Source organism: Mauremys mutica, chromosome 2, assembly GCF_020497125.1.
Source record: "Mauremys mutica isolate MM-2020 ecotype Southern chromosome 2, ASM2049712v1, whole genome shotgun sequence".
NCBI lineage: Eukaryota > Metazoa > Chordata > Testudines > Geoemydidae > Mauremys > Mauremys mutica.
The window spans coordinates 47477569-47505329 of NC_059073.1; the positions used below are offsets into that span (position 1 = coordinate 47477569).

Consider the following 27761-nt stretch of genomic DNA (forward strand, 5'->3'; position numbering starts at 1 on the left):
TTGCAAAAACTTTTATCTTTTGAAAAAAAGGCCAATTTTCTACAAAAAAACTGCAAAATATTTCAGCTAGTTCCAGTGTTAAGCTCTTTCTAATACAGAGAAAAGACTAAATCCCTGCACCACGGAACCTCTAAACTAATTTCAGACACAAATCAAATGCATTTCTTTCTATCTAGGTACTTATATGGCTCCTCTCACTATAGTTTTGTAGTACCTTCCCAGTAATGAAAGAAAAAACATCAGCAACAGTAAAACTCTCTCGCTCCCCTAAAACTGGAATAGGTATGAGTGAGTAAATTGGAATAGCAGGATGCCTTTGGTGACACTCCCTAGAACCATAGTTATATGCATTTATTTTTTTTAATACTCTATTTATTTTTCCCAAAAATATTAGCAGTGCAGAAAATTAAACAGAGTTATTACTTTAGGGCCTGATTCTCAACAGTTTTACCAACCTAACTCCCTATTGATTCCAAATGAGTTGCTCCTGCTTTATAGTAGCACAGGAGGAGAATTGGAAACTGAGAGTTCAATTTCCAGAGATGTGGAGCACCTGGAGCAGCCATTGACTACAGCTGAAGATTTCTTTTGAAAATCAGGCTTTTAAATCCTGATCCAAAGTTCACTAAAATTAATGGAAGGCATCCCGTGGACTTTGGATTGGCGCATTAGCATCTTTCACTGAATCACATAAACAAATATATTAGAGATATTCTTTCAAAATAATAGGAAAAACTAAATATATTTAATCTCCTGAAATTTAAACTTGAACTTTATTCCATGGTAAACAACTAATTTATAGTATAGTCTGATTTTTCTACTGCATTATCTAATTAAATGCTGTGAAATCTTCTGATGGAATGCACAAGAGAAATGCAAGTAAGTCTCATCATTACTAATGCATGCAGTATAACCTACCTTGTTTAGATCATCGTGTGGCTGGGTGCTTGCACTATCCTTCTGGATTATCCTTATTAGGTCATGATGGAACTTCTTGGCATTCAGAAATACTAGTGGGTTGTTCACTGAAACTATCTTTACCTGTTGTAAAGATTCCTTTGGGATGAAATAAACGAAAGACTTAGTGCCTTAAGATTTAAAAAAGGGAAATTTCTTTAAAAACCAGGGCCGCCCAGAGTGGGGGGCAATTTGCCCCAGGCCCCGCAGGGGCCCCCATGAGAGTTTTTCAGGGCCCCTGGAGCAGTGTCCTTCACTCGCTCCGGGGGCCCCGGAAAACTCTCGCGGGCCCCGGGCCCCCGGAGCTTCTTCCGCTCCGGGTCTTCAGCGGCGGGGGGTCCTTCTGCCCCAGGCGGTAATTCGGCAGCAGGGAGCCCCCGCTGTGGGTATTCGGGGCACTTCGGTGACGGGTCCCGGAGCAGAAGGACCCCCCGCCGCCGAATTACCGCCAAAGTGGGGGCTCCCCGCCGCCAAAGACCCCAGGCTCCCTGAATTCTCTGGGCAGCCCTGTTAAAAACCCTACATAATACCAAACAACAATCCCATGAGAAAATTCTGAGTTACCATGGTGCTTTAACAGATTACTAATTTGATCAGTCTTCACACATGATTCTATCTTAAATTGAGGAGGAAATATAAGTAAAATTAAAAAAGTATTTAAAGGTATTCACTGAGCGTCACTTGAAGAATTTCTACCCAGTAGATAAAATTACTGAGCTTTTCGTGCATCGAAAGCTCTAACACATGAAGAAGCCTGAGCTACTCTGAAGCAAGGCTGAATCATCTATGAACTACAGAAGCCATTTCTGATCTTCCCAATATCATCCTCGACTACAGGAATAAAGCTAGAACCACCCTCAGCTAGCCAGAAAAACACAAGTTAGAGCCAACTCCAGGTGTCCCAAAGTAATATGAGCTTAATTGTGCCTTCTAGACACATCCCTAATGGTATGATAAACAGCTTCCTATTGGGGGTGCTATTGTATGATTGTGTCTAGGACCTGAGAGAATTCTACTTTCAGGAAGCGATTGATGAGAGGACACTGTAGATGTGGAGAAAGGAGTATAGCCTGCATGTTGCACTGTCTCAGTTCTCTCTCTCTCTCTTTATGCTTGCACATAGCACATTGTGTCAGAAGTGAGTCATCTCCTACAGATAGGTGAAATCAGAATCTAAGACTATTACAAAACAAACCAAGAGAAAACAATAATCATGGCAACATACCAGATTCCTGTCCCTGAGCAGATGGACATGAAATAGAACATGTTTAGCAACTGTATATTTTTTAGAACACAGGGGGAAAGCTATGAAAAAATGTCAATAGAGCTGGATAAAAAGGAAAACAAAGTAAGAGCAACCACACTATTAGCTGTAATTAGGAAAGACTGCCTCATGCTCCAACAGCCTCTGGACATGTCAACAGCACAGCAGGAGGACCCTGGAAACAACCTAGAAGTGCGTCAAAAACATTTTCAACCCACAAAAAATGTCACATACGAAAGGCATCTTCTCAACAAGGGTAATCAGGAATCTGGAGAAACAATAGATCAGTATATTGCCAGACTGTACAAAATGGCTGACTCATGAAATTACTAAATCTTGAAAGATCAGATTTGTGCTAGGTTAGTAATTGGGACAATAGATGCAGGAACTGGAATGAGAATGCTCAGAGAGCCCACTCCACAGGTGTGCAAAGCTAGAGAACACACTTCTGATAAATTGCAGAGGATAAGTGGAGCAAACACAAAGATAATTCACCAAGAAGCAGAGGGAAAGCATGAAGGCTCAATTTCTGAGGTCTGGCCCGTCTCTTGAAGGGGTTCTGAGTCTTAGGAAAAGAGGTAGCAGAATGGTCTCAATATTTGAGTGGTTTTGGATCTACTAAACTGTCTTCTCATTGCAGGCACCTAAATTCATAGTAATCACAGCATTGCCATGGAATCTTTGACTGTGTGGACAGAGGAGTCTATATGCTTGCTAAAGACCTTAGCTCATTCAAATAGGAGGTGTTCCACCATGTTATGACCTTCTCTTGGAAGTCCTGAGGATTGGAACCAGAATGCTCTCTTGGACGGTCTTTAAATCTTTTGCATAGAAGGGCAGTGGTGGTATTACCACCTCATCTAGAAATGAAGAGGACCTTCCAGAAGGTGAGATCTCCTCTGTCAGAGACTCTGGTTCCTCTTGTATATCTTCCGGTACTGGAGAAGTGTTGGGTACTAAGCTGCATAGTGCTGGCGTGTGCTGTACTATAGGATGATCTGTAGAAGCCAGTGGCTGGTACAGTACTCGTGGGTACTGGTGCTTTCTCTTAGATATCTGATTAAGCTGGTTGTCATAGTGGCCCCACAGGTCCAGTAACTGAAGGGGATAACGGAAAGGACCCCAATGATAATCATAATCTCTGGGCCTATGATATCTGGTAGGTTCCCCAGGCTTATCTTCATGCAAAAGGCTCATGGGGGTAGGGTTCTATGGTCCTGGAATCCATGTACAGAAATCTGAGTCTGAGCAGTCTTTCCCTGAACTAAAGGGGAGCGGAGAGCTCCAATGTTCTTATTGGTACTGAAGGCTGGAAGTTTAAACCAGTCCCAACATGCTGCTTTTGTAGCGGTAGCATGGAGATGGTGCTGGCAGATCCCCCCATAATTGGTGATTCAGGTTCATCAGCAATGAGATCCTCTGAAGAAAGAAACCTGGAAAGATGTTAAGGGTTCTGATGTCTTCACACAAAGTTAGAATCAGTATAAGATGGTTACTCACCTGTAGTAACTGGTGTTCTTCGAGATGTGTTGCTCCTATCCATTCCATTGTAGGTGTGCGCGCCGCGCGTGCACGGCTCTCCGGAACATTTTTACCCTAGCAACTCCGGCGGGCCGGCTGGCGCCCCCTGGAGTGGCGCCGCTATGGCGCCCATTATATACCCCAGCCGGCCCGTCTGCTCCTCAGTTCCTTCTTGCCGGCTATTCCGACAGTGGGGAAGGAGGGCGGGTCTGGAATGGATAGGAGCAACACATCTCGAAGAACACCAGTTACTACAGGTGAGTAACCGTCTTTTCTTCTTCGAGTGATTGCTCCTATGCATTCCATTGTAGGTGATTCCCAAGCCATACCTAGGCGGTGGGGTCGGAATGAGACATGGCGGAGTGTAGTACCGCAGAGCCGAAGGCTGCGTCGTCTCGAGACTGCTGCACCAACGCGTAGTGGGAGGCGAAGGTGTGGACTGAAGACCATGTGGCCGCTCTGCAGATGTCCTGGATGGGAACATGGGCCAGGAAGGCGGCCGACGAGGCGTGCGCCCTGGTCGAGTGTGCAGTGAGTCGGCACGGGGGGACGCGAGCAAGCTCGTAGCACGCCCGTATGCAGGACGTCACCCAGGATGAAATCCGTTGTGAGGAAACTGGCTCGCCTTTCATGCGCTCAGCAATTGCCAGAAAGAGCTGGGAGGAACGCCGGAAGGACTTTGTCCGGTCGATGTAAAAGGCGAGGGCCCTACGGACGTCCAGGGTGTGGAGCTGCTGTTCACGAGGTGAGGCGTGCGGCTTTGGAAAGAAAACCGGGAGGAAGATCTCCTGATTAAGATGGAAGGCCGACACCACCTTGGGAAGGAAGGCCGGATGTGGCCGAAGCTGCACTTTGTCCCCGTGGAAGACGGTATATGGGGGACCTGCTGTCAGGGCGCGGAGTTCGGAGACTCATCTGGCGGATGTGATTGCCACGAGGAAGGCCGTCTTCCAGGTGAGATGGAGCAGAGAGCACGCGGCCAGGGGCTCGAAGGGTGGCCGCATCAGCTGGGTGAGAACCAGGTTCAGATCCCAAGTCGGAGCAAGCGGACGCACCTGAGGGTAGAGACGGTCTAATCCCTTGAGGAAGCGGGCAACCATTGGGTTGGAAAAGACGGAGCGACCATCTATAGCGGGCCGAAAGGCCGACAGTGCCGCCAGGTGCACCTTCAGGGACGAGATCGCAAGACCTTGGCCTTTCAGGTACCAGAGGTAATCGAGGACCGTGTGGATAGGGGTCGAGAACGGGTTAAGACCTCGCTGATCGCACCAAAGCGCAAAGCGTTTCCACTTCGCGAGGTAGGTAGAGCGTGTCGAGGGTTTCCTGCTTTCAAGCAGGACTTGCTGTACCGCCGCCGAACAACCCCTTTCTGCATCGGTCAACCACTCAGGAACCAGGCTGTAAGATGCAGCGACTGCAGGTTCGGGTGACAAAGCCTGCCGAGGTCCTGAGAGATGAGGTCCTGCCATAACGGCAGGGGAATGGGATCCCGAATCGAGAGCTCGAGGAGCAGGGTATACCAGTGCTGCCTCGGCCAGGCCGGAGCGACGAGTATGACGCAGGCCTTGTCCCTCCGCAGCTTGAGTAGTACTCGGTGGACCAGCGGGAACGGGGGGAACGCGTATAGGAGGGGACCCGTCCAGGGCATGAGGAACGCATCGGAGATGGAGTCCGGAGCCCGACCCTGGTACGAACAGAACCTGTGGCACTTCCTGTTGGTCCTGGAGGCAAACAGGTCTATTTGGGGAAATCCCCACCTCTGGAAGATGGTGTGAGCCACATCTGGGCGAAGGGACCACTCGTGGGAGGCGAAGGACCTGCTCAGACGGTCGGCCAGTGTGTTCTGCACTCCTGGTAGAAAGAACGCTTCGAGGCGAATCGAGTGGGTCACGCAGAGGTCCCATAGGAGCATCGCCTCCTTGCACAGCGGGGAGGATCGGGCCCCGCCCTGCTTGTTCAGATAGAACATGGCCGCCGTGTTGTCCGTGTATACCGCTACACAGCGGTCCCGGAGGTGTGCTAGAAAGGCGAGACAAGCCAAGCGGATCGCTCTCAACTCCCGTACGTTGATGTGGAGGGAGAGTTCCTGGGCCGACCAGAGACCTTGGGTGTGTAGGTCTCCCATGTGAGCCCCCCATCCGAGCGCCGAAGCGTCTGTGGTCAGGGTGGCCGACGGGCGAGGGGGGCGGAACGGAACCCCTGCGCAGACCACCTCCGGATTCAGCCACCAGGTGAGCGTCTGGAGAGTGGGGTCCGAGACCGTGACCACCATATCTATAGGGTCGTGGTGGGGGCGGTACACTGATGTCAGCCACATCTGGAACGGACGAAGCCTCAGCCTCGCGTTCGCGGTCACAAAAGTGCACGCCGCCATGTGACCCAGCAGGCGGAGGCAGGACCGCACCGTCGTGGAAGGGAAGGCCTGCAGGGCCCGGATGAGCGAGACCATCGTCTCGTGTCGAGGACGAGGGAGGCAGGCTCTGGCGAGGTTGGAGTCGAGGACCGCTCCTATGAACTCCAGGCGCTGTGCCGGAACTAACTGGGACTTCTCGGCGTTGACGAGGAGGCCGAGAGACTGGAACAGGTGCAGTATCTCGGACACCTGAGCTGCCACCAACTCTTGAGAGCGACCACGAATCAGCCAGTCGTCGAGATATGGGTACACGTGGATTCCGCGACGACGGAGAGCTGCGGCCACGACCGCCATGCACTTGGTGAATACCCTCGGGGCAGTGGAGAGGCCGAAGGGTAACACCGCAAACTGGTAGTGGGCCTCATTGACCATGAAGCGCAGGTAGCGTCTGTGGGGGGGGTAAATTGCCACATGAAAGTAAGCATCCTTCATGTCGAGGGCGGCAAACCAGTCTCCCGGATCCAAGGAAGGGATAATGGTCCCCAAGGTTACCATCCGAAACTTGAGCTTGCGGAGGTACTTGTTCAGCTCCCGGAGGTCTAAGATGGGACGGAGACCTCCTTTCGCCTTGGGGATGAGGAAATATCTGGAGTAGAATCCCCTGCCCCGCCTGCAGGGAGGCACCTCCTCGATGGCACCCACGCTCAACAGAGACTGGACCTCCTGTAAGAGGACTTGCTCGTGAGAGGGGTCCCTGAAGAGGGACGGGGAAGGTGGGTGGGAGGGAGGGGGCGAAATAAACAGTAGGCGGTAGCCGTGCTGGACGGTGCTGAGGACCCAGCTGTCCGATGTTATAGCAGACCACGCCGGAAGGAAGCGGGAAAGGCGATTCGAAAACAAAAGGGATGGATCCTGGGGGGAGAGTGGTGGGCCGTCCTCGGGCGTCCCATCAAAAGGCCGGCTTCTGCGCCTGCGGAGCCTTGGACGAGCCCTGAGCCTGGTTGCGCCGCCCCCCCGACGGTCTACGGCGGAAGGGGGCCGTGCGGCGATTGTTAAACGGCCGAGTCCTGGCCTGGTTGAAGGGTCGGTAGGGCTGCTGACGGAACGAACGCCTCTGCGTGGCCGGCGTGTGCATGCCCAGCGTCCGTATTGCGACCCTCCCGTCCTTTAGGGTCTGAATTCTGGCGTCCGTTTTCTCGGAAAACAGGCCCTGCATGTCAAACGGGAGGTCCTGGAGGGTGTACTGGACCTCCGGTGGGAGGGTGGAAGACTGCAACCACGCAATGCGGCGCATCGTCACTCCGGATGCCACCGTTCTAGCCCCTGAGTCCGCTGCGTCCACGGCCGTTTTAATCAGGGTTCTGGAGGTTAACTTGCCCTCTTCCAGCAGCGCCGAGAATTCGGGGCGGGAGTCCTGAGGGGTCAGCTCCTTGAATTTTGCGAGGCACCCCAAGATATTAAACGCATATCTGGACAATAGGGCCATCTGGTTTGCGATGCGGAGTTGGAGACCTCCTGCTGAATAAATCTTACGCCCTAATAAGTCCATGCGCCGGGCCTCCTTGGATTTCGGCGCAGCGGCAGGTTGTCCGTGACGCTCGCGGTCATTGACTGACTGGACCACGAGAGAGTCCGGGGTGGGGTGTATGTACAGGTATTCGTACCCCTTAGGCGGGACGGAATATTTTCTTTCCACGCCACACGCCGTGGGGGTGACGGAGGAAGGTGACTGCCAGATGGTGGCATTGTTCTTCTGGATGGTGCGGATAAACGGGAGCGCCACTCTGACGGGGGCCTCGTCTCCCACAACATCCGTAATAGGGTCATCGACCTCTTGAACCTCCTCGATGGGCAAATTAATGGCTTTTGCCACCCTTCGGAGAAGGTCCTGGTGCGCCCTGAGGTCAATAGGAGGGGGCTCTGATGGCGACGCCCCTGCCACCGCCTCATCGGGAGAGGAGGACGAGGAGTGGCCCGGCAGCACCTCTTCCTGTTGTTGTTCCACCGCCTGGCGATCTGGTGGCAGTGAGTCCTGCCCTAAAGGCGGGCCGTGGGCGTCGGCTTGTGTCGGTGGAGACGGGGGGGGTCTACTGATGGTGGCCACTGGCACCGACCGTGCCGAGCCCGGCTGCCTGGGTGGCGGGGGAGGTCCCTGCTCATACTGTGCCCAGGGTACCCAATGCCCCCAATACTGGGGTCCATGGTCCGGTGGAAGTGACCCGGCTCTGAAGTCCACCGCACTGCCCTGAGGGGAGGCCACGGAGGGTTCCCTTGAAGGCCAGGGTGGAGCAGTGGCGGCGCCTGGGCGGGCATCGAGCGCCGGCGTGAGACGAGCCTCCGGTGCCGGAGGTCGGTGCCGGCTGTCTCGGGAGGCAAGTGGCGAGCGGGACCTCCGCTCCGCGCGGTGCCGGGAGCTGGACCGACGGCGGCGGGAGCTAGATCTCCGGTGCCGGGAGCTCGACCTGTGGCGGCGGGAGCTCGACCGGCGGCGCCGGGAGCTCGACCGGCGGTGCCAGGAAACGGATCTTGATCTCGATCTGCGGCGCCTTGAACGGCTGCGGGAGCCCCGATGATGTCCGCGGTGCCTGGACGCGGACCTGCTGCGGTGCCGGTGACTTCTCGACCGGGACCTGGAGCGCCGCCGGGAGTACGACCGGCCCCGCGATGGAGAGCGGTGCCGGGACTGCGACCGGTGCCGAGACGCTGAGAGGCGTCGCGATGTTGATCGCCGGCGGGATGGGGAGCGGTGCGGCGGTGACCGTCTCCGCGAGAGGGACCGGGATCGAGTCCGGACCCTGGATCCGCGGTCGCCTCGGTCGCCCGGGGATGGAGGACGAATCATCGCAGGCTTGCCGAGGGACTTAAGTGTCCGCACTGTTGGTGCCGGCGGCTGATAGGACGGAGCCGACGTCAGGTCGATTAGCTCCCTCGCCGTCGCGAACTCCTCAGGCGTCGACGGGATCCTCAGCTCCTCCTCGGTGGGCACCGGGGAGCTGGGCGGTGCCGGACTCGACGGGCCTTGCAGCGCCGGAGTCAACGGCCCGGTGCACTTTGCGAGCACTGCCTCAGCCTGCACCGTTTTCGTCGGAGGCGGCTGGGCTAACGGCTTCCGCTGCTGTTTTGCAGTGGCCGTCTTCGGCACCTTGTGCTTCCTCCCCGGGGAGAGGGAGCGGCGCCGGGTCTTCGGTGCCGGCTCGGTACCGGAGCGGCTCGGTGCTGCCGGTGCGCTGCTCGTCGAGGTAGGCTTCGGCGCCGATGGAGCCGGCGCCGGAGGTTGGAGCGCAGACTCCATCAGTAACTGTTTTAGCCGGGAGTCCCGCTCTTTCCTCGTACGAGGCTTAAAGGCCACACAAATCGGGCACTTATCTGGTCTATGCGACTCTCCGAGGCAGCGGAGGCAGGAGTCGTGCGGGTCGCTGACCGGCATGGGCCGCTGGCAAGCCGCGCAGGGCTTGAATCCCGGTGCTCCGGGCATACGCCCGCACCGGGGCGGAAGAAGAGGGGTAAGCCCTCTAATTCCCTAACTACTAACTCTATACACTATATATATACAACTATAACAAGAACTTAACTAATTACTAACACTATCTACACTAGAACTATGGAGAAAACACTAGGGTTGTGGAGGTAAGGGAGCACTCCACTGTTCCAACTGCCGTCACGGGCGGGAAGAAGGAACTGAGGAGCGGACGGGCCGGCTGGGGTATATAATGGGCGCCATAGCGGCGCCACTCCAGGGGGCGCCAGCCGGCCCGCCGGAGTTGCTAGGGTAAAAATGTTCCGGAGAGCCGTGCACGCGCAGCACGCACACCTACAATGGAATGCATAGGAGCAATCACTCGAAGAAGAACAGGTGGTGAGACAGAGGCTGCTGCAGTACAAGATTATTATAATGTCCTGTCCCTTTCAGAGGTACTGTAAAATACCAACACCGGCATGAATGGTAGCCCTGCATGTCTCACTATGCTGCAAGGGAGCAGATGGTGCTGCAGCACTAGTTGCTCTTGTGGGAGGCACATCCAAGTGGAGTGTCTTCCTCAATACCAACACGTCAGTACAAAACTAAGTCATAGCCTCTACTGCAGTGGTTCCCAAACTGGGGTTCGTTACAGGGGGTTCTCAGGAAAAAATTCCCTAATGGCGGACAGAGCTATCCCTAGGGACCCCAGGCGCACAGGACCAGCAACTCGGAGCCCATGGACTTCCAAGAATTAAGCAGATCAAAGCAAGCATCTGTATCACACTGAGGAGATTTAAACTTCAAGACTCCTTATAAGAAATGGAAAGGGAGGTGGATATTTTTTGCTGTTTTTAAAATTATTATGAAGAACAAGTTTAAGCTTTGTTGTAATGTGTGTTGTTTACCTGAACTGCTTAAGACCTGAATGCTTGTATAAAAGGAACTCTTTGAGCTGGTTTCTAAGGGTATGTCTACACTACGGGATTATTCCGATTTTACAGAAACTGGTTTTTGGAAACAGATTGTATAAAGTCAAGTGCACACGGGTACACTAAGCACATTAATTCGGCGGTGTGCGTCCATGTACCGAGGCTAGCGTCGATTTCCGGAGCGTTGCACTGTGGGTAGCTATCCCATAGTTCCCGCAGTCTCCCCCGCCCATTGGAATTCTGGGTTGAGATCACAATGCATGATGGGGCAAAAACAGTGTCGCGGGTGATTCTGGGTAAATGTCGTCAGTCAATCCTCCCTCCATGAAAGCAACGGCAGACAATCATTTCGCGCCCTTTCCCCTGGATTGCCCTGGCAGACGTCATAGCACGGCAACCATGGAGCCCTTTCAGCCTTTTTTCACCGTCACCGTATGTCTACTGGATGCTGCTGACAGATGCAGTACTGCAGCGCTACACAGCAGCATTCCCTTGCCTTTGCAAGTTAGCAGAGATGGTTACCAGTCATATTGTACCGTCTGCTGCTGTCATGGGTGCTCCTGGCTGGCCTCGGTGAGGTCAGCTGGGGGTGCATGGACAAAAATGGGAATGACTCCCTAGGTCATTCCTTTCTTTCAGTTTTGTCTAAAGGTAGAGTCAGTCCTGCCTAGAATATCAGGCAAGTCTACTAAAGAACCAGAGAGGCAAACAGCCGCTCCGGGTCAGAGCCCCAGATATCCCGCAGAAATGATGAGCTGCATGCCATTCTAGGGGGTGCCCCTGCAACAACTCCACCTGTTGCTTCCCTCCTCCCACACCCCTCCTGGGCTACCGTGGCAGTTATCCCCCCATTTGTGTGATGAAGTAATAAAGAATGCATGAATAAGAAACTGACTTTATTGCGTCTGCAATCAGAGATAAAAGAGGGGGGAGGCAGCCTCCAGCTGCTATGATATTCCATGCAGGACTGAATCTCCATTAGACATTAAAGGGGTGGGGAGGGGAGCGCAGCCTCCATCTGCTATGATATTCCAGGCAGGACTGAATCTCCAGGAGACAAAGCTTAAAGAAGGGAATGACTGGGAGTCATTCCCATTTTTGCCCAGGCGCCCCCGGCCGACCTCACTGAGGCCAGCCAGGAGCACTCACGGGATGATGATGACGGATACCAGTCATATTGTACCGTCTGCCATCAGGAAGGGAAGGCAAGGGGATGCTGCTGTGTAATGCTGCAGCACCGCGTCTGCCAGCAGCATCCAGTAGACATACGGTGACATTGAAAAAAGGCGAGAAACGATTGTTTCCCCTTTTCTTTCACGGGGGGGGGGAGGAGGGGGCTGACGACATATACCCTGAACCACCCGCAACAATGTTTTTGACCCTTCAGGCATTGGGAGCTCAGCCAAGAATGCAAATGGTTTTCGGAGAGTGTGGGCACTGTGGGATAGCTAGAGTCCTCAGTCCCCCCTCCCTCCCTCCGTGAGCATCCATTTGATTCTTTGGCTTTCCGTTACGCTTGTCTCAGTTCCATAAGTTTCACGCAGTACTCTGTTGAGTCCCTGTTGTGGCCTCTGTCTATCATAGCCCTGGAGATTTTTCAAATGCTTTGGCATTTCGTCTTTTGGAATGGAGTTCTGATAGAACAGATTCATCTCCCCATACAGAGATCAGATTCAGTATCTCCCGTACGGTCCATGCTGGAGCTCTTTTTTGATTCTGGGACTGCATGGTCACCTGTGCTGATCGGTGCTCCACGCGGGACAAACAGGAAATGAAATTCAAAAGTTTGCGGGACTTTTTCTGTCTACCTGGCCAGTGCATCCGAGTTCAGATTGCTGTCCAGAGCAGTCACAATGGTGCACTGTGGGATAGCACCCGGAGGCCAATACCGTCGAATTGCGGTCACACTAACCCTAATCCAAAATGGCAATACCGATTTCAGCGCTATTCCCCTCATCGGGGAGGATTACAGATATTGGTATTAAGAGCCCTTTATATCGATATAAAGGGCTTCATTGTGTGGACGGGTGCAGGGTTAATGCTATTTAACGCTGCTAAATTCAATATAAACTCGTAGTGTAGACCAGGCCTTAGATACTGTCATGCTGTTTCACATCTGATACTTCTTGATGAAACATAGGAGGCTTGTCTTATAACAGGCTTATTCAAAGTGATACAAGCTACGAAAGTGAGATCTTGGAAGAGTGTTGCCATTTTCATAATGTAATAAAAATAATGAAATGATAAATAATAATTAATAATAGTGTGTAATAAGCATGTCATAAAAACAAATTTTATATTTCCAAGATCACTGCTTTTATAATTTATACTCAGGTAAAAGAGAAAATCCCTGGAAATATTCATTTTTAGGATGGGGTTCGCGAGACTTGACATTATGGTGAAAGGGGTTCACAGGTTGTTAAAGTTTGGGAACCACTGCTCTATTGTACCTTTAGAGGAACAAGAGGTCTCCCAAGAGCGGGTCGTTTGCGATGATCTTCCCCTGTTCTTTATTTCCCAGTTGGGAGAGGTACATTTCCTTTTTTCTGAAGTTTTATTGTCCAGAGCTGAAGATGAAGCAGCTACAGTGACTTGAGCTGTCTTTGACATAGATGTCAATGTACAGGGGGAAGAGGGCCTCCAGGAGATAAGGCACGCTCCATTAGTATAAGCTTAGTGTATCCTTCCTGTCCTTCAAACCCAGAATGACCTTGCATTTGGCAGGGGTTGTGGGAGCCCCCCAAACACTTACAGGGAAAGGACCTGTGGCAAGTCTTATGGGTCTTAGACCCTGAGGTCTTCGGCACAACAATTATGCTCCAACACAAAAAATCGGAGAAGAGGAAGGAGCCCCCCCCCCCGCTTGACCAACACAAAATAAAGTGAAATAAAGGTATAATGAAATTAATTAAAAGAATGAAACTACTAAAACAAATAAGTAAAAAAAAATCACAAGTTAAGGTGACAAGCTGAATACAGCAGACAGTAGAACTCTCCATCTCACGCTATAGGCAGTTGAAAATAGAGTGGTAGTGGGCTCGTGCCTTCCTATATTCCCTTGTTCAGAGCACAAGGCACGGCTTTGTGCAGGAGCAGGCCTGCTAATACTACTTTGCAGTCTCTGTTTGAGAGCACATGAGTGTACGGATATCATATGTTGGGGGCACCCATAGGGTCCTATACTTGAAGAAGAAGGTATGTTATACACAGCTCCACCTAGAGGCTGAACAGTATGGTACAGTTTAGTATTCCACTACATCTGTCCCTTTAAGTTCTACATTCCTACCATTTATAAAATTTACACTAGCATGCTGTCTTCGAAGTTCAGTATGGATCAGTCTGCTAGTCTCTAAATCATACTGGTTATCTAGTTACACGACCCAAACGCATCACAGCTTGATCATCCAGCTGTCCATTAGTTGCATGGACTGGCTGCTGTTGGTCTTCTTCTTGTTCCACATCCACCATCTATAGAGTTTACTCTGTTGATAGTTCTTTTTGAGGAACACACATAGATGCAGAAGGTTTCTGTTGAACTCTCCAAGTCTGTTGGTCTCAATAGCATACGATATTGGTGATGAATTCTCTCTCTTTACTACAGTTGGAATTGTCTATCCTTTTTCTCCATCCAATTTGACACAAACACAGTCACCAGATTCTGGACCCAGCAGTTCTCAAACTGAGTGAGGCCTGTTGTAAAAGTATCCGTAAGTTCTTTGACCTTTTTATCCTATCTGGCTACTCTCTTCATGTCTGGCCACTCTGGAGACAGGCTCTTTTGCAAAATCAGAACAGTAGTTCTGAGTTATCTTCCTATCAGGAGTTGTGCTGGACCATATCCAGTAGCTGCTACTGGTGTTGATCTGTAGCTCAAAAGAGCAAGGAATGGATCTTCCTGCCATAGGATTTTCTTGGATGTCTGTACACTCTTTAAGCCTCTCCATTCACTTGTGGGTAATGTGGGTTGCTAGTAATATAATCAAAATCATATTTCATTTGGAACGACTTAAATCCTGCTGCAGTGAATTGTGGACTGTTTCCCATCACTAGCTGTTCAGTAATACCAAAATGAGCAAAAGTGCACTTCAGTTTTTCAATAATATTTCAACATGCCATGTCTTTCAAGTACATTACTTCAATATATCTGGAAAGATAATCCGCTTTGACCAAGTAAGGATGTCTTCTGAATTCACATAAATCTGCAGCTAATCTCTCCCAAGGTCTGTCTGGTAGAGATATTGTATTTAAAGGTTTTTTGTGTTGTGTTGGTCTGTTAGTTCTGCAATGTTCACATGCAAATACCTTATTCTTTATGTCCTTTCTGATGCCCAGCCATCACACTAACTGGTTGGTCCAGCATGGAATTTAGTTAATCCTTGATGTCCTTCATGGATGAGGGTTAGGATTTCTCTTCTGATTTCATTTGGAATTACAATTCAGTCACTTTTAAATCACGATACCATTTAACTGTCCACGTACTACAAAGTAGTCTCTTGACACTTCCCTGACCTGACCTGAAGAAGAGCTCTGTGTAAGCTCAAAAGCTTGTCTCTCACACCAACAGAAATTGGTCCAATGAAAAGATATTATCTCACCCACTTCATCTCCTTAGTGTCCCTTAAACACTTGGACCTCTGATGTAACTTAGAACTTCTTGAAGTTGTGTGTCAGTCAAGGTCACTTATTGTAGCAGGTGTACTTTTCTGACACTCGTCTGTATGAGTCCACAGCATCCACATCCTTTACATCATTTTCAAGCTCATGAGTAATTGAGTACAATACTGGGCTGCATGACAGAGGGTCTGTTACTACCAGATTTCTCCCAGAAACATATTTAGCTGTTGTGTTAAACCTAATTGACCTTATCAATATATGGTGGTATCTCAACAGCACCTAATCCAGTTCTTTTCTGCTGATCAGTGGTTTATGGTCTGTTATCAGTGTAAATCAATCCAATCTGCACAGATATCTGTAAAAGTTCTCATATGCCCACATGGTTGCCAGCCAGGCACTCCTTTTCAATCTGTGCACATCGTTTTTCTGCTTCTGTTAGTGTGTGAGAGCAGCTTTTCAACTGGCTTCTACCCAGATCCATGTTACTGCAACAATACACCACCTAGGCCATAGCTGCTTGCATCCACATTGACCACTGTGGGTTTGTTCACATCATAGTACTTGAGAATTGGAGCTGTTGAGATCATTTCATTTACCTTTTTGAAGGCAATTGCTTGATTTGGCCTCCATAGCCACTATGTGTTGGACTTAATAGTTCATTCAGCGGTTTTGTCACTGTAGAAAGGTCTTGTAGGTACTGACCAATGTAATTTACCATCCCCAATATGCATCTCAGTTCTGGTACATTTGTTGGTACACTCAATTGTCAAATTCTCAGAGCTAGGACTGATTCTATCTTTGTTTATTGTCTGTCCCAAAAACTGGGTAGGCAAAAAAAATCATTTTTTCTTATTTATCTTCAGTCTGGATTGACTAATTGGGCTTAGAATTTTGTTGAGGATTTTGGTGTCTTCTTCCATTGAAGACCCATTTATCAAAATATTGTCCATGAAAACTACAACTCCATTTGTGCTCATTAACAGTTCTGCCACCTTTCCTTGGAAAATATCAGATGCAGTGATAATCCCAAAAAGTAATCTTTGAAAGCAACATCTCCCAAAGATGTGATAGCTGTAGTAAGTTTAGCACTTTCTTTTGCTAAAGGAATTTGCCAGTATCCACTTGAGATATCCAGTTTGAAGAACTGTAGCTCCTTTCACTTTGGGGAGGAAGTCATCCAGTGTTGGGAAGATATTTTTTTTCTCTTGTAACTACTTCATTACATCTTTTAAGATCAAGACAGTTTTATATGTTTCCATTTTTCTTTCTAACGAATACCACTAGGGAACTCCATGCTGTTGGCTCAGAGATTTTCTTGATTATGCCAATCCATTCCATTCTCTTTCTCAGTTTCTACGTTATGAAGTAATGGGATAGGAGTCCTGGTAGGTGTATGTATGCTATATGGTTCAGTATTGTCTCTTAAAGCGATTGGTACTGGATGTCTTTTCAAAAGTCCAATATCACCAAGTATTCCATTGAGTTCTTCCATCTTTCTCACTAGACCCATCATGACTGCCATACTGTGGCTGATAAGACAGTTGGCCAGTCAGCATTTGATCACATACACTCAAAGATAAAGCTTTTGTCTTTGTAAGTTTTTTTTTCTGTGGTGAGATGGCCCATGCCAGAGTACCTTCTAGGCTAGTCAAAACTGTGCCAGGAGACTTCAGCTCTCAGTGGGGTTGTAGGTGATTGTAAGTCTCTTTTGATATGCCTGTTACATCTGCTCTTGAGTGAATTTTAAAGTCAACAGTCTTTGGGAAAATATTCAGTTTCATCTCCAGGCAGGCTCTGCGTCAACACGTGATAGATCCCAGAAACAGCAGCTCTTGATTGTCTGTAATATGAGTCAACTTCCTGACTGCCTTGGTACGGCAAACAGCAGCAAAATATCCACATTTTGTGCATTTACTACAACTTGTGCCTTTGGCTGGACATATGTCATCTTCTGGGCTACACATTTTTTCACATTTTGTTCATTTAGCATGAAAACCTTTAGTGTTCAACTGGAATTTGTCCCTCAGCCTGGGAGTTCTCTCTCCTTGCCTCAGGGGCTTTATGATGACATTTAGCACTCATGCTGTTTACAGCTTCTAAGCTAATTTTTTTTCAGTTTTTTCAAGTTGCTCCTGACTTTTGTTCTGCTGTTTGACTAGTTCCGACTGCTTTGCTATCTGTATAGCTGTGTCTAAGGGCTAAGTCTGTCTTCAACTTTAGTGGCTGTGAAAGATTCTTGTCTGTGAACACAATAACCAGCCTGTCTTCTATTTTCATGTTTGCAGTCCCCAAATCAAAGTTTTTAGCCAATACATGCGGAGCTCTTATAAAGCATTCGAGATTTCCCCTGGTCTTTGAATTACCTGGTGAAAATATGCTCTTTCATAAGCTACACTTCTTTGAGGTATAAAGTATGCATCAAACATAATTAGAACTCTTTCACAGTAATCTTTGTGACAGTCTTCAATAAAGGTAAAGGATTTAAAGACATGGTCTGCCTGCTTCTCCATAGTTTAAATTAAAAAGCATATCTGAATGTCTCCAGTTTTCTTGTGGAGTTTGTTTGCAATGCAAAATCTTGCAAAATGTTGCTTCCAACTTGTTGATTCTGTAGATTTAGCAAAACTGAAGTTTTCTAAGACACTGAAGAATGGCATGTTGATGAGATTGATCCTGCAAGCTTTGTTCCTTCTGTTGCAACCTTTGTTGCTGCTTTCCTTCTGTTTCTGTTCTCTTCTGGCACTAGTTTACTCCTGACACCATGTCATGTATTTCTTGTACACAGTAGGTGGCTAGGCTGCTACTAGCACATCAGCTTTCTGTATCAGATAAGGACTGACTACATAACTTCCTTCTCAGAGAGATACACTAGAGATATTTCCACGAGGCACTGGAGATGGATCGGTCATGTGCTTCAGATGAAAACTGATTCTATCACCAGAGTAGCAATAAGATGGACACCCAAAGGCAAGCGAAAACAAGTCTGCCCGAAAACAACATGGCAAAGAGATGTGGAAGCCGAGCTGAAAAACCTGGGGCACAGCTGATAAAATATTGCAAGACTTGTCAGTAACAAACAGGAGGGGAGGAGTTTCGTCACTGCCCTAAACGCCATAGGTGCCGACTCCGTGGGTGTTCCGGGGCTGGAACACCCACGGGGAAAAATTGGTGGGTGCTCTGCACCCACTGGTAGCTCCCTGCCCCCCCGCTCCTGCTCACCTCCATGCCGCCTCCTACCCTGAGCGCACCACCGAGTCCTGCTTCTCCCCTCTCCCTTCCAGCGCTTGCACCACAAAACAGCTGTTTCGGGCAGCAAGCGGTGGGAGGGATGGGGAGGAGGAGGAGGAATGTGATGAGGACATGGAAGAGGCGGGGCCAGGGTGGGGATTTGGGGAGGGGTTCAATAGGGGCATGGAGGGGGCAGAGTCGGGGGTGAGCACCCACCAGTGCCAAGGAAAGTTGGTGCTTGTGCTAAACCCAGAAGCATAATAGGAAGATGATGAAGAATGGCTGAGATTAGCTTAAATAAGGTATGTTACACACAGCACCACCCAGTGGCTGAACAGAATAATACATTTGAGCATTTCATTACAGCCCCAAACCCTCCCAGTCCAAGAATACCAACCAGGAGACCCTGTCAAAATCAAACTTTTCCTCAGGATATGGTTGAGGGAACTGTGACAAATTCAGATCTGGTTTAGTTCTAGTTGCATTCTGGATGCATTTCAAAATCTGATCTCTATCATTCTGAGAAAAACTGAGCTCCTTTACAATGTATCCTTCCCAAGGAGGAAAGAAAACTGTTTGAAGCAGCCTATTCACTAGCTTCCTAAGGACATCCACAGGGGCTGCGGGCATTACTCAGCACCACATACATTTTGGCAAGAGTTTGATCTAATAGTATCTGTGATGTGACATGTTTCACATATGTTTTTAGGAAGCATTCTCTCAATATTTTCCATATTGACGTTTCTGTTCACTTATTGATGGAATAACCTCTATAAATCCACAGCACCGTGACAGTATGACAGATGATGAAATTTGCATATTTTCATGTGTAGGTATCCTGTTTATCTCTAAGTTGTCATTTTCAAGGGGAGCCTCAACAATTCGAGCATTCACACATTTAAAAACTCACTGTAAACAACTGCAACCCAGCAGTTCTAAATTAAGTTAAAAGGCATGTGCCAAGGCAGTTTTCTTAATCCTGAAAATGTTTTTCCTCTTTGTTGTCTCTAATAAACTCTTGAGAAACCTGCTTCCTTACTAAAACTTTATTCCCTCCACAGTGCGTAGGCTAGTTTGTTACTGTATGTTCTCAGGCATTGATCTTTCTTGGTGATTTAGGAAAAAAAGAGCTAAAGCAGAAACTTGGAGAAAAGAGATGAAAAATATTTTTTAAAATTCCTTTTAAGAGAAAGAAATATAGATCAAATTTGAGGTCATGTAACTCTAACAAAGTTCCTTTAACTTTTTTTTCTTAATACTGAAATTTGATCTAATAATCAACAACTGGGACAGGCGTCACAACATTGTTTTTAATTAGCATTTTAGAATCCTCCCCTCTCTTGCTTACCACTGTTTTCAGCCTTGTCACTCAAAATGTTTCAGCGTGCCAAACAGTAAATCCTCTTGGGCAAATTCTCAACTTTTGAGTCCAAGATAACCCAGATTCAAGACATAATTCAGATATTAAAAAATGAATAATTTGGATTGGAGAGTTTCACTAATGAGGTAATAACTGGCAGGCATGTTGCTAACTGAACTATTAAGAAGACTGGATGGATGGATATTTGAAAAGTCATGTGGACACAGCAGAAAATGCCACACTGAGAGGCAGAATGGTTTACTAGATGTGTTTCTAGCACAGCCACTGACATGCTGTTTGATTTTGGGCAAGTCACTGCACCCGTAGGTGCTCAAACTGGAGAAGCGTATGTGTGTGCTGCCGCATCCTCTGGCTTGAAGTGGTTTCCATTATATACAGGGTTTACAGTTTGGTTAAATGGCTCTAAGCACTGACACTATAAAAATTGTTACAGCACCTCTGACTGCACCTCTGTTTCCCCTCTAATTTTTGGTCTGTCTATTTGAGCAGAGTGTTTTTGATTATGTATGTGTAGAGTGCCTGGCACAGTGGAGCCCTGATCTCACCTGGAGCCCACAGGCACTATTGTAATACAAAGTAATCATAAGTATAATGGAAAATAAGCAAAAACTTGTAATCTGTGATTGGGAGGATAAAAGACAGGTGAGAATGCAAGTTCAGAAAACAGTCTCTTGAGGTAGGATCATTCCATCTACTTCTCAAGTGGATCCTGACCAAGGTGATCTTGGCTGAGAGGTGTTTAAAGGGGTCTGTGCCAGCTCCATGCAACCCGCCTCCCTTTCCCTACCAAATGTGGGTGCACTGTGAAAAATCAGGTTCTGGATGAGTGGATGGGACTGAATCATGGTTGGGAAGGGGCTCATGCACATCCAGAGTGTCAAAGGGCTGCAGAGGAATAAGGAAATCAGACAGAAGGAAAGAGACAAGTAGTAACTGTTTGGAAACCACTGGTCACTAGTAGATCCCCCAAAACCTGTGGGACTCAGGCAGCTTTTCCCATGAGAGGCAAACTCCAACAGAAAATGAACTTCCATAAACTGAAATTCACAGAATTTCATATCTATGGAACCAAAGATAACCATTGACTATAACCCTTAATTTTTTACAGAAACTTCATATTCTGCATACATAATTGAAACCCATAAAGAGACCCAAAGCACAAGATTTCCATGGCATATATTTCCACTGGTTCTAGAAATGGCCATGTAATTGTAATTTTTTGAGTGCACTTACTCTTATAACCTTTGTAACAAACTACGGGAGATAAAAAGCTATAGATTAATAAAGGATAGAAGAATAGAGGAAGAGTACACTTACACAATCTGCTTCTGTTTTGAATTTACATTCCACTTCTTTCATATTTTTCAAACTCAGTGTCTTTGCTCTGTAATCAACACATGGAGAAAAGTTGTGAAGCAGATCATCAGTACAGTAATCTTGAATATGGATAGGTAGAGATACAGGTCTAAAATATAACAGAAGGCTGCAGTGTTCTAACAATAGAATTGCTATATATATTTTTGCATGTTTAAAGTACATTTCATATTGTAATCATTCTATAAAAATCAGGACAGACAGTTACTGGAGAAAATATCCTTTAAGTGTACAAATGCTAAATAGCTAGGTAGGTTTAGGTTGGTTCTGTAGCCTCTTTAAATTCTGAAAAGTTGTTATAGTATATTACTTCAAAATTTCTGTAGCTTTATTTTTCAATTTAAAGTATGAAAAATGGGACTTTTTTGTAAAGTAATATTACTCTTCACTTATGTAATATTACTCCTATTATGCCTCTGAAACTATATTAATAGGCACTGACTCCATGGGTGCTTTGGGGCTGGCGCAACCACAGAAAAACATTGTGGGTGCTTAGCACCCACTGGTGGGGCCCTCCCCGCCCCAGCACCTCCTGCCACCAGAGGGCACTGCCAATCAGCACATCCCCTCCCTCACAGTGCCTCCCGCCTGTTGCAGCTCAGCTGTTCAGACACCGCTGTGCAGCGTGGCGGGCTGGCGGCTGCCTGAGAAGGCCTGGCTTGGGAGATGGCTTCAGGCACACAGCCCAGCTTCAAGTTCCTGGGGGTGAGCGAGCCACAGACTCCCTCCCCGCAGCACATTTCTGGCTCGCTCAGCCGTGGTCCCCAGCAGCTGAGGCCGGGCAGGGGGCAGCTGTCTCCCCAACCAGACTCTCTCAGGCAGCTGCCGGGCTGCAGAGCAGTGACCGGGAGGGGCCAGCATTAGAAACGGCTCCCTCCTGCTCCCTGCCTGGACAGCCAGGTGCAGTGGGAGGACAGAGCGTTCCCCCTGCAGGTAATGTGGGGTGGGAGAGCGTAGTGGCCCCAGGGCGGGGTTGCCGGGTGGGGGGACCCATGACCTGACCTCCCCTTTAGATTGTGCCCCCGCCAGTATGGGAGGCACCAGTCATCCCTCAGGGCACGGGGAAGAGGCAGGCTGGGAGTGTGGCTTTGATGGAAGGGATGGAGTGGGGGCAGGGCCTGGGACGGAGCGGGGGTGGAGCATACCCTGCCAAATCACAAAGATGGTGCCCGTGACTGTATTTATTATTTGTATCATTGTTCCACCCAAAGACCTCAATCAGAACTTGAGCTTTGTTTGCTAGGTGCTATACAAACACAGAGTAAGAGACACCCCCTGCCTAAACATGTAAGCTATGCCTACACTGTGAGCTAAGAGCTTGCTTCCCAGGCTCCTGTACACATTCTCACACTAGTTCTCATCGAGCTACAGACAAATTTGTACTCGGTACGGCTCAGCTGTGCCTCTGCTGCTGCTCCCCATGCAACTATAGGTATACTGCTATTTATAGTCATGCTAGGGATGTAAATATCATTTTAAAAGTAAACCGTTAAAACAATTAAAATTATATCGTTTAACCAATTAACCGATTAAAGGGACAGGGGCTGGGGCTGCTCCGGCCAGCGGCTGCGGGGCTAGAGCTGCTGCTGGGGTGCCAGCTGGGACGGCACGGGGATGCTCCTGGGGTCGGCTGGTGCAGCTCAGGGCTGCTGCTCCAGCTGGCCGGCTGGCGTGGCTGGGGCTGCTCTGGCCAACCCGGGGCTGAACTGGGGGTTAACGGTTAGACTGGGTTAACCAGTAAGACTAATGTTCACTGGTTAACTGTTTACATCCCTAACTGATGCTAGCTCACTAAGAGCTGGCGCAAGGATGTGTACACATAGAGAGGAGTCACATCCCTAACTCACATTGTAGGCATAGCCCTCGACGGGGTGTGTAATGTATGTCCACATTCTTGAAAAGAAAAAGTGATGGCTTACTACTCATCACTGGATTTAGTTAGCCTACGTTTACCTGCACAATATGAACATGGGAGAGAGAAAAAAATATTGGCCTGGAAAATTAAAGTTACTACAGAGAGGTGGGTTATAAATGGGAATCACTTGCTATCTGCAAAACTGATACATCTTTGTGTGACAAAATACAAATATTTCAATAGTTGTCTCAACATATGGAAACCATGAGCAACCAGAGGGGAGACTGGACGAGACTTGGAACAGCTGATTGCGCTCTTCTGAATGGCATGACCCCTTTCTACAGATTCTACTGTATTTAATTTATTTTGATTTATAAAATCAGGCTCCCTCCAATGCTCTGGAGGCATCCATCCGAACAGCAGTGCATCTTCCTCAGTGTATTATCTACAGTATTTTCATCACTTTGGTAGGTGTTTCTAGCCATCCCTACCAGCAGTCACTACACACCTTTTTCCCCCCACAAGTGGATGGTATGCCACACATTATCTTACGCTGCTCAGTTTTGTAGTAACATTTTAAGGATCTTATGCCTTTCATCATTCTTATTACAATGATGATCACCTGGGACCTGATTCAAAGCCAACTGAAGTCAATGAAAAGACTCCCATTGACTTCAGTTGGTGTTGGTTCAGACTCATGGCCAAACTTTGGGCCAAATCACTCACCCATTCGCCGCTGTGGAAACCCAAACACCCAGTCACAGAGGTGTAACTGAAATCCGAATTTGGCCTTTTCCTTATAGCAGTACTTTCCAAACATGTACAATTTGTTAATTAATAAGTAATTTCTAGCTCTTATACAATGCTGGTCATCAGTGAATCTCAAACAGGGGGCTGCCAACACTATACTGATAAATTCAATCAGAAGTCATCTACTGTAATTATAATCACTGAGCATTTTTAACCTATTTTCACCCTGATCCTGCATCATGCAAATCACTCTGGAAGGACAGACCCTATACTCAGCAGGAGCCCCATTAGTTTCAACATGCATTGAATCAGGCCCTCTATACTGTACTTAACTTCAATGAAGTTCTGCATGCATGCAGAAACCAGTCACATGGGGTAGGTAACTTACAAGATCATTGATTTACCAGCATCGGGAGGATCACTGACATCAAAGAATATTTTCCTTTATTCAAAACCTAAGCATAGTTATTTAGTTGTACTGTGTAAATAATGCATATTAATATATGCTATTTGTAGGTTTTTTTCATTGTTTGTTTTTTGGAACTTGTACACAGAATTTACAATGTGCAGGTTTTTTTTTTTCTTTAGACACTTGAATGGTTTTCCTATTGGTTTTTATTACAACATTTTAAAATGTGTAGAATGTCAGCTGGCACCTCCTTCAGTACAGTATCAAGAGGTTTATAATGACACTCAGTAACTAAGGCTTGCCAGACATCCTGCACTTTTCAATGAGCAAAAAAAGGCTCTAATGGAAGGAAATTTATATTGTCCTTATTACTGATCTTACCCTAGCTTTGATTTATGTGTTCTAGAGATTTGTAATTATTTTTAAAAAATCATAAAATAATTTCACATTATGAAACTGTTTTAGAATTCTTTAATGTCCAGTAAATGCACCGTTCTGACTGGTTCTTTTTATTTGTAAGTGTAAATTCCTTTTTATCAGAGCATTAAGACACGACACACAGTGCATTTCAAGGCCATTATTGCACTTAGTAGTTAAGGCATTATAAAAATAATCACTGACTTTTAGTGTCCTTATATCTACAATTGTCTATTAGTTACAAAAAATGAGATTTCATTATTTAACCCAGTGTATTGTACATCTATACTGAAAGTGGAGCAATATATGTCACAATGATTTGTTTCTAGAACATTTCAAGAACAAAGGATGTCTCACCTTTGGAAGCGGAAAATCACTATAACTATAGTGCAGATAACTCCATACAATAGTCCCACGTTAGCAGCAAAGCATACTGTAAATACATAGGTACTAACCCATATGCTCTTCAAGGAAGGAAACAAAAGACACAGTTAGTTTAAGCTCTCCATAAAGCTGTATAATTATTTTTAATTGGGAATAAATATGTTTAAAGTTTCCAGAAAGAATGATAACTAGAGATTGCAGCCAGACATCTCTGAACTGGCAAACGAGGAAGATTGAATTATCCATGAAAATTTTACCTCTCCCTCAGAGAACACAAGTGATCTGACATTCTAACAAGTTTAAGAGTCATGGAAGTCCATTTTTGAAGTTCTTGTAATGACATATGTTGCTACAGTAGCAATGTTATTCAGGCTGAACTCAACTTGTATTTCACAGTGAAGTAGGAAAGGAATTATAAGTTAACACTTATCTTACTCTATAACTGGTTTAACGATCAGCAGAATGCGTAAACATGATTGCTACTAATAATTAAAGGTCATTTGTAAAACTTTTGACAAAACTTACTCATCTATTGCAATATATGTTGGAAACTTCTAACAGCCAGGCTAAGAGAGAGAGTCAGAACATTACATATTAAAGGCCAAATTTTTCAGCCAGGCCTCTTAGTAACCTCCAAGTGAGCACATGCAAACATGGTTTCACAGGTATAAACACACTTTAAAAACTCCTTCATTGGTACTCTTAAAAGGAGCCAGACTATCCTGTCAGTTACACATGCACACTAGATAGGACCCAAGTGCTAGAATTTGCATCAGCATTTACTCATTTATTTGTGTGCACGCAAGTGTAAACATTGTTCAAGAGTGCACATACATACTTACACAAACACAGTAATGTCAACAAGGAATTTTACACACTCAGAAGTAGAGGCCTAGGCTGAAGATTTTCACCTCGGAATTGGCTTTGTTTTCATTCTTAAAGTAGGTCCAACAGCTCTGCTCCGTTATGAAACCCCAGAAAGTATTATGCTGTTTGCATCACAATTACTGTAGAAGTTTGCTGGAGCATGGATCGAGCCAGGAGTGGTCAGAGATTGTTAACATCTTTTTTAAAAGTATATTTCACTGGCATGCAAAACTTGTAATACATTGTTGCCACATTTAATTGGTTCCTTCAATAAAGGGAGCAGAGTCCAAGGGCACCTGGACTGGTTACCTGCTGCCAAGGAAAGGAGAAGTCAGCTGTAGGTGGGCTAAGCCGATACCTGTAGACACTGCAGGGAATAAGAAGGTTCCTTCAGGGCCAAGAGTTAACAAGCATCAGAAAGGAAGCCTGTGGAGAAGGCCAAATTCCAGGGAAGAAGTGCCAAGACAGCAGGATGACAGACCCTCAGCAAGGAAGAGCTGTGCCCAGTTTGGGATTGGGATGAAATAAACAAATTTTTAAAGAAAGGACAGACCCTCAGGGAGGAGGGTGGGAGAGAATCCTGGGCAATAACAGATGAGCCAGCTTTCTGGTCACTGAGCTTCAATTAAACACTGCAGAACAGACCTTGTTAAGAAGAGCTGTACCTACCTAATTGGGGGGGTGGAGGAGAGCTGGAAGGATAATTAAGCCATTAGGCAAAACAAAGAAGTAGAGAGAGGGAGAGAGATTGATCTTCCTTGCTTGCCTCTGGGGCTGAAGGCTCCCAAAGTCTGTGGGACTAAGGCAGAATGTTGTATAAGGGTGGTGGGAGTCAACATTGTAAATAAACTGCTCCAGGTGTTTTATCAGCATGAAAGTTTCTCAGAGGTTTGTGGACTTGAGCAGAGGCAGGAGCAAGCGAGCCTGCCACATGTGGGGGCTTGTCTGAGATCTTAGCTAGCACAAGGGTTTGGTGGCCTGGACGATGGAGGAGACCCTGCAATGGCTAGTAAAACAGTAAGAAATGCAGAAGACCCTGCAAAGATTTGAACAATCCCACCAACATGGAGAGGCAGGCTTTGCTCACCTGGCAGGCAGAGCAACAGAAAAGCTTGCAAGATTTCATAAGGGAACAAACCAATGTGCAGCAGTAGCTCCTACAGAAGGTGGTGAATCCCATTGTGGGGGATGGCGCCTGGGCACAGGGCATAGGACTACATAAGATTGGCCCTGCAGATGACCCTGATGCATTCCTGGGCACTTTGGAAAGGATAGCTACGGGTGCAGGTTGGGATAGGGCCACCGGGGCTCTGCGGCTGGCTCCCTATCTGGCAGAGGAAGCCCAAGCGGCCTATATGGCTATGAGTGAGGAGCAGGCCAGGAATTATGAGGTGATGAGGGCAGCCATCCTGGATCAGGTGAGTCTGTCCACTGAGAAGTACCGCCAAAAGTTCTGGACTGGGGGTTTACAGGCCCAGACATTCACCCAAGGCTTGATGGACTGGCCACTCACTGGTTAAGACCAGACACCCAAACAGTGGGGGAAATAAAGGATGCTTTAGTGCTAGAACAGTTCCTTCAAGGCCTCCCTAAGAACCTATAAGCCTGGGTTAGACAGCATCCACCAGGTACAGCGGATGTGGCTGTGAAATTGACTGAGGAATACACAGAGGCAGACTTTTCTGGGAAAGAAAGACAAGCAGTTAAGGGTCTAGCGCTTGGGAGGAAGACTGGAGAACCCACAGCAGGAAGGAGTATAGAGAGTAAGGAGTAAGAACCCCAAGGAGTTCCGGCTGGAACTCATCCCATTACATGCTATCAGCGTGGGTGACAGGGACACACAAAAAGGGACTGCCTGTATATGGACTGTGATTTTGTTGAGTTTTGTGGCTGGGATGGGACAAGGAGGGAACTCCAGAGGGACCTTGTGGATACAGCCTCAGCTTGCTCCCTTTTCCAGAGGGAGCTGGCAAAGGCTCACTGGATGATTTCGGGAGC

The 27761-nt window shown here is 47.4% G+C and overlaps 1 protein-coding gene and 1 long non-coding RNA gene across 2 annotated transcripts in view; one reads left to right on the top strand and one right to left on the bottom strand.

Moving 5' to 3' along the window:
* Positions 1-27761, bottom strand: part of SLC26A7 (solute carrier family 26 member 7) — a 141379-nt gene that overhangs the window by 17957 nt on the left and 95661 nt on the right. Inside the window, exons 11-13 of the mRNA XM_045007685.1 lie at positions 24870-24976; positions 21025-21091; positions 919-1056 (exon numbers count right to left, since the gene is read on the bottom strand). Coding sequence (XP_044863620.1) covers positions 919-1056; positions 21025-21091; positions 24870-24976 — 312 coding nt within the window. The remainder of the gene's footprint in view (positions 1-918; positions 1057-21024; positions 21092-24869; positions 24977-27761) is intronic.
* Positions 1-27761, top strand: part of LOC123365060 — a 53564-nt gene that overhangs the window by 6703 nt on the left and 19100 nt on the right. The gene's annotated exons all lie outside the window — the stretch shown is intronic.